Source organism: Coloeus monedula (genome assembly GCF_965178545.1).
Source record: "Coloeus monedula genome assembly, chromosome: 30".
In the NCBI taxonomy this organism is placed as follows: Eukaryota; Metazoa; Chordata; class Aves; order Passeriformes; family Corvidae; genus Coloeus; species Coloeus monedula.
Genome location: NC_138810.1, coordinates 2392045 through 2399393, shown reverse-complemented (window position 1 = coordinate 2399393; position 7349 = coordinate 2392045). Strand labels below are relative to the sequence as shown.

The following is a 7349-nucleotide window of genomic DNA, read 5'->3' as shown; positions in this document are numbered from 1 at the left end:
GGCCATCCCGTGTCCGTGTGGGGCTGTCCCGTGTCCCCGACGGTGGCGGGGGGGGGGCTGGAGGGGGGACACGGCCGTGGGTGGGGGGCTGGGGGCGTGGGGTGGGGGCCGAGGGGCTTTATCTCGCTCTCGGTGAAACATTAACTCCCCCGCCAAACCCGCGCCCGTTGCAAAACCTCCCCTCAAGGACGAGGGTCACCGTGTGTCCCCCCCCGGCTGTCCCCACGACCCCCCATCTCCCACCCTGCGACCCCACGGGGGGGCCCGGGAGCCGCGTCCCCCCTCCAGCCCCGCTCCCCGCGGTGTCCCTGAGCCCCGGTGCGGGACACGTGTCCCGGGAGGTGTCCCCGGTGCCGCCTGTGGCTCTCCGTGCGGCCGGACCGCCGGACGGGTGACAGGAGGGTGACAGGACAGAAACCCCCCCAGTCCTGGTGGCACCGGCACCGGGGTGACACCGGCCCCGCGCCTGCGGGGGTCCCACGGGCCGGGGGACAGCGAGACCCGGCCGGGCGGGCAGGGGGCGGCTCCGGGGAGGGCGGGGACACCCGCGGGGGTGTCGGGGGGGTCGGTGGGTTGCGAGCGAGGGCTGAGGGGTCCCAACATCGCCCCTCTCCTCCAGCTGCTGCCGCGGGATCCGGCCCCATGAGCCCCCCTGGGCTCCTCCTGGGCGTCCTGGGGCTGCTGGCTCTGGGGACCGGGGGGTCCCCGGGGACACCGGCGGCTCCGGGGGGGCTCCCCGAGGACGCGGCGCAGGAGCACGGCTACTACCTGCAGCAGCTCTTCGGGCAGTACGGGGCCAACGGGACGCTGCCCTTCGAGGGGCTGGCGCGGCTGCTGGGCAGCCTCGGGCTGGGCCGGGTGCAGGTGGTCCAGATCCAGCACGAGGAGCTGGGCCACGGCCACGTCAGCCACCTGGACCTGCTCGAGGTGCAGGAGGACAAGCACCGGCACAGCCACCCGCTCTGGGAGCACGGCGGGGACGCGGCTCCCAGCGCCCCGACCACCGACGGACCGCACAGGTAGCTCGGGGTCCGCTCCCCGCGGGGCTGCCCCGCAGCGCGCTGTGCTGGGGGCTCATCACCCCCGTCTCCCGCAGCCCCCCGCCCTCCCGGACGCCGAGCTGGGTGGAGCCGGTACCCGCCGAGCCCCCCGGGGCTGGGGGAGCCTCCCGGCAGTTCCAGCCCACCCTGAGCCTGCTGGGGAGGGTCCTGGGCTTGGAGCACTCCAGCGCCGACCACCCGCACGACGACGTGAGTGGGGACGGGGGGGTCCCGCTGTCCCGCTCCAGTGCCACATTCCGGTGCCCCCCCGTGGAACCGGGACCCCCCCAGCGCCGCTGACCCCGGGCCCCCCGCCCCCAGTGCCTCAACGTGACGCAGCTGCTGGTGAATTTCGGGCTGGACTCGGTGCGGCAGCTGACGCCCGAGCAGTTCACGCTCCTGTGCCCCGCGCTGCTCTACCAGATCGACAGCCGCGTCTGCATCCAGCACAGCGATGAGGTGACGCTGCCTCCCCCGGGGGGGGCCCTGTGGCCAGGTAACCCCAAGCCGGGGCCCCTCTCTGGCCCCCGGCCCAAGCTCCCTCGTCCTTGGGGTCCCCCGTCTCTGCAGCCCCATCCCTGTCCCCCCATCGTCTGGTCCCCATGTCCCCTGTCCCCATTGTGATATGGGCGTCCCCATCCCTGGGGTCCCCATCCCGGCATCCCCAAGACCCCCCTTTCCCCTCCCCCCATCCCTGTGCTCCCCTACTCGAGCCGTGGCCCCCCTTCCCCCAGTCCTGATCCCGTTGTCCTCATCCCTGGAGTCCCCATTCCCACATCCCTGGGGTCCCTATCCCTGGAGTCCCCATTCCCACATCCCTGGGGTCCCTATCCCTGGAGTCCCCATTCCCACATCCCTGGGGTCCCTATCCCTGGAGTCCCCATTCCCACATCCCTGGGGTCCCTATCCCTGGGGTCCCCATTCCCACATCCCTGGGGTCCCTATCCCTGGGGTCCCCATTCCCACATCCCTGGGGTCCCTATCCCTGGGGTCCCCATTCCCACATCCCTGGGGTCCCTATCCCTGGAGTCCCCATTCCCACATCCCTGGGGTCCCTATCCCTGGGGTCCCCATTCCCACATCCCTGGGGTCCCCATTCCCACATCCCTGGGGTCCCCACCCCTACCTCCCTGGGGTCCCCATTCCCACATCCCTGGGGTCCCCATTCCTCCATCCCCAAGGCCCCCCCACTCCCACTCCCCTTGCCCCCCTGCTCCGGCCGTGCCCCCTGACCCTCCCCGCAGCGCTGGGCTGGGGGCTCCTGGCCGTGGTGTCCGTGAGCCTCCCCTCCGCCCTGGCCGTGCTCCTGGTCCCGCTGTTGAGCCGCGGCTCCTTCCGCTCGCTCCTGGCCTTCCTGGTGGCCCTGGCCGTGGGGACACTCTGCGGGGACGCCCTGCTGCACCTCTGGCCCCACGTAGGTACCGCCGCGGGGGTGGCATCCGGGGGACACCGCGGTGTCCGCGTCCCCTGAGCCGCCGCGTCCCCGTGTCCAGGCGCAGGGCAGGCACCAGGAGCCGCCGGGAGAGCCGGGCCCCGAGGTGCTGCAGGGGCTGGCGGTGCTGGGGGGCCTTTACCTGCTCTTCCTGCTGGAGCTGCTCCTGGGGATGCTGCGGCGCCGGCGGGAGGCCACGGTGAGAGCGGCGGGCACCGGGCGGGCACGGGGCCGCCGCCGGGGCCAGTTCTGTACGCAACGGCTCCGTTGTCCCCAGGGACACCCCCACGGAGAGACCCCCGGCCTGGCCGCGGGGGTGCCGGCATCGCCACGGGGAGGTACGACCCCCTCGCACCCTCCAGAGCCCCCCGCTCCGGCCCCGGCCCCGGCACCCACCGGAGCCGGAGTGTCCGTCCCGCCGCAGGGACCGAGCTGCGACACCTGACGGCACCGGACCCGGAGCTGGAGCTGAGACGCCCCGAGCCCCCCCAGGGACCCTCTCACGGACACTCCCACGGACACTCCCACGGCCCCGCGCTGCCCCTCGGCTCCGGGGCCGCTGACATTGTGTGGATGGTGGTGCTGGGGGACGGCGTCCACAACCTGACGGACGGGCTGGCCATCGGTGAGGGCGGGGACCGGGACCGGGACGGGGACGGGGATGGGGACGAAGATGGAGGCAGAAGGGATGCGCAGGGACAGGAGGATACTGGGGACGGGGGGAAGGGGTGCAGCGGGGACAGGCGGACAAGAGGCACAGGGTCCCGCGTCAGGGGCGGGGCACAGGGGACAAGGGACAGGTGTCGCATCGGGAACAGAGGGACAAGGGGTGCACAGAGCAGCAGGGACAGGGGCACAAGGGGCGCACGATGGTTCAGGGGCAGGGGGACAAGGGGTGCATCGGGACACGGGGACAGAGGGACAAGGGATGCATCGGGGGTGGGGGACAAGGGCTGCCGGGTTTATTGGGGACAAGGGGACAGAGGGACAAGGGGTGCCCGGCGCGTCGGGCATCGGGGCCGTGCGGGTCCGGGACGAGGAACCCTCTCCCCACAGGAGCCGCCTTCTCGCACAGCCTCTCCAGCGGGCTCAGCACGGCGCTGGCCGTGCTCTGCCACGAGCTGCCCCACGAGCTGGGTGAGTCCCTGGCCCCCGCCCTGGCCCTCCCCCAGAGCTGGGGACAGCCCTGAACCCCCCCTCCGGTGGCCGCAGGTGACCTGGCGGTGCTGCTGCGGGCGGGCACAGCCCCGCGCTCCGTCCTGCTCCTCAACCTGCTCTCGGCCCTGCTCTCCTGCCTGGGGGTGGTCGCGGGGGTGGCCCTGGGGCAGAGCGGGACCCCCCTCGCCCCCTGGCTCCTCACCGCCACCGCCGGCATCTTCCTCTACGTGGCCCTGGCCGACATGGTAAGGGGAGTCTGGGGGGGCCCGGGGGGTGTCCGGGGGTCTCACGGCGACCCCGCTGAGCCCCCCCTGCTCTGCCCCAGCTCCCCGAGGCGCTGCGGGGCTCCGAGGGTCCCGGCGAGGGCACCTGGAGCCGCTTCGTCCTGCAGAACGCGGGGTTCCTGCTGGGCGCTGGCATCATGCTGGGCATCGCCCTGGCCGAGGGGCACCTCCGCGCTTGGCTCCAGCCCTGAGGGGCTCGGTCCCGCTCGCCCCCGCCGCTGACCGGAGCCGGAGCGGGCGGCGGGACCCCCACCCCGCCCTCAAGACGGGATTTTGCCCCCTCCTCAAGAACCCCCCGGGGGGATCGGCCGTGCCGGGAGCCTCAGGCTCAGCCCCGCGGGAGGGGACTCGGGGGGTCCCCTCGCTGCCCCGTGGCCTCTCCCGGGGTGGACACGCGGCTCCGGGGCTGGATCCGAGCGTGTTCCCTCTCCTGACCCCCCCCGCGAGGAGCCGAGGAAGGACCAGAGCTCTTAGAAGCGAGAATTGATCCAGCGCCGCAATAAAAAGAGCAGGATTTGGTCACAGGGGCTGGATTTGCTGCCTGGCTCCTGTCCCCGCGGGTGTCCGGCTCGGGGGACAGCGGTGGCACAGAGAGGGGGCTCGGGGTGTCCCTGTCCAGCTGTAAATGCACCAAATTTGGGGGGCGGGCGCCGCTTGGGACCCCTCAGGGGGTTTGGGCTCCTCGGGGGTCTGGGAGCCCATCCTGCAGTGGGGCTGGGAGCCCTGGGAAGGCTGGGACCCCATCCCACAGCAGGGAACCCTCAGGGGTTCAGGACCGCTTGGGGGATTGGAACCCCATCCAACAGCGGGGGTGGGACCCCTCAATGGTCCAGGAGCTCTCAGGGGGCTGGGACCCCATCCCGGGGCAGGGCTGAGACCCTTCAGGAGGCTGAGACCCCTTGGGGGCTTGGGACCCCTCGGAGGGTTGGGACCTTGTCCCACAGTGGGACTGGGACCCCTCCTAGGTCCAGGAACCACTCAGGGGGCTGGGACCATGTCCCACAGTGGGATTGGGGCCCTTTGAGGGGCTGAGACATCATCCCCCAGCAGGACTGGGACCCCTCAAAGGTCCAGGACCCCTCAGAGGGCTGGGACCATGTCCCACAGCAAGACTGGGACCCCTCAGGGTTCTGGGATCCCTCAGGAACCCGGGACCTCCCGAGGTTTTGGGACCCCTCAAGGTTCTGAGACCCCTCAGGAGCCCGGGACCCCTCAGGGTTCTGGGACCTCCCAAGGTTCTGGGACCCCTCAAAGTTCTGGGACCCCTCAGGGACCTGGGACCCCTCAGGGGGTCCAGAACCCCTGGCACCTCCAGCCTGTTCTCCCACCGTGCTTTGTCCAGCTCAGCCTGACCCATCCCAGAGGTCATTCCCGAGGCAGAGCTTGGGAAAGGTCATTCCCGGGGCAGAGCAATGCGGCAGAACCCCGAAACCTCCCGGAGTCAACGCACAGAGCCCCAAAACGCAGCAGTTTTAGCTCAAACCTCCGGGAACCGACGGGCTCAGAAAAGACAAAAAAAGGGACAGGAGGAAATCGCAGCTTCTCCAAAGCTCCAGAGGAACTCGGGAAGAGCAGCAGGAACCCCTGGATCCCCGAATCACCACACCCACGGAGCTTTCCATGCGAAGTTTCCTTTATTTATTTTCAAGTTGACGAAGAACAATATCGATAACGACTGGGTCGAGTAAGGCTATTTTCCTCTTTTTTTTTTTTTTTTTTTTTTTTTGTGTGTGTGTTTTTTGTTATTTTTTTTTCTCCCTCCTCCTCTCTTTTTCCATCTCCTCTCCCCTTTCCCCCCTGCACGGGAAGAGGTGGGGCGGGGGGGACAACAAACCGAGGCCCGGGAGAAACGGACCCGCCCACGGAGGAGGAGTCGGCGGTACCTGACAGGTGATGATGAGGTTTTCGTTTTTGTCCTGTCGGCGTCAAAGGAACATTTATGTGCATAAAATACAGAGGTGCAGCATTGACACGGAGGATATTTAAAGACACAGAGTTGCTACAGATGCCTTAGAGACGCGTTCCCCCCCCCCCATCCCCAACTGCCCCGCGGGGGCTCCGGCTCCGGCCCCCTCCAGCCTCGCGCCGCAATTCCAAGGATTTTTTTAGGCTGATGTTTCGGGTGAGCCTCGGCTTTTATTCGTTTTTGGGGTTTTGTTGTTTTTTTTGTTTTGTTTTTAAATCTCCTTTCACTGCCGAGCCCAGAAAATTCCAGCTGGGAGAAGAGGATTGAACAGCTCCTTGTGTCCTTGGAGAAAAACAAAGAAGGGAAAGGGAAGGAAAGGAAAGGTGGAAAGGGAGTGCGGGGGGTGGGGGGGGAAGGAAAGGAAAAGGAAAAACAAAGCCCGAACCGAGGAATCCGCGTGTCCGTGCCGGTATCCAGTGGGAAGGGGTTGTTTTATTCCTTTGGTTTCTCACTGAAGGCAAAGGTGGGATCCGACCCCGACGTTCCCACCCGGGAAGGAGCCGGGGAGCTCCGCAGGCCCCGCGGAACAGCGGGATAAAATTAAGGAGGGAAAAAAAAAACCAAAATAAAGGGTTTTTTTTTTTTCTGGGGTCTCTGCTTTTGTTGGTTTGGGGCTTTCCTTGTTCCTTCCCCTCCTGGGAATTGGGATCTGCACGAGCACCCCCAGATTCGGGTGCTCCGAGCACCCCGAATGGGAACAAAACCAAAACGGATTCCACGTTTTTGGAGATTTTTGGGGTTTTTTTTTTCACTTGGCTTTTCAGTGCTACTTTGTTTTTTTGTTTTTGTTTTTTTTTTTTTGATCTGCCGGATTCCAGCCCCGGGAGGGGCCGGGGGCTGCTCTTGTGGGATTGGGGAGGGGTCCTCGCTCCGTCCGGGAAGGGAGAGGAGAGGGAGGGGAAAGGGAATGGGAAGGGAAAAGGAAAGGAAAGGGGAAGAGAAAGGGAAAGGGGAAGGGAAAGGGAAAGGGAGAGGAAAAAGGGGAAAAGGGTGGGAGAAGGGTGAAAAGGGGATGGGAAAGGGAGAGAAGGGGTGGAAGAGGGAAGGAAAAGGGGTGGGAATAGAGGTGGGAAAGGGAATGGAAGTGTGCGACAGGGCTTGGAGAGGGATGGGGAGGGAAAAGGGGTGGGAAAAAGGGTGAAAAAGGGAGGGGAGCAGGAGGAAAAAGGGGTCAGAGATGGGGAATGGGCGGGGAAAGAGATTGGAGAGGGGGGAGAGAGGGGCGGGACAGGGACGGGACAGAAGCAGGACAGGGATGGGAGAGGCGACAGGGACGGGACAGGAGCGGGACACAGGGACAGGAGCAGGACAGGAGCGGGACAGGAGCAGGACAGGGGGACAGGAGCGGGACAGGAGCGGGACAGGGGGACAGGAGCGGGACAGGAGCAGGACACAGGGACAGGAGCAGGACAGGGGGACAGGAGCGGGACAGGGGGACAGGAGCGGGACAGGAACGGGACAGGAGCGGG

General features: G+C 67.2%; 1 protein-coding gene across 1 annotated transcript; it reads left to right on the top strand.

The window, feature by feature from the left end:
* Positions 1-642: 642 nt before the first annotated feature.
* SLC39A5 (solute carrier family 39 member 5) lies at positions 643-4105 on the top strand (the record flags this gene model as incomplete). Its single annotated transcript, XM_082298934.1, has 10 exons — positions 643-1019; positions 1097-1250; positions 1362-1536; positions 2285-2454; positions 2534-2671; positions 2750-2810; positions 2897-3097; positions 3529-3609; positions 3685-3875; positions 3956-4105. 10 exons carry the CDS (start codon positions 643-645, stop codon positions 4103-4105), a joined length of 1698 nt encoding a protein of 565 aa, XP_082155060.1.
* Between the last annotated feature and the right edge of the window lie 3244 nt (positions 4106-7349).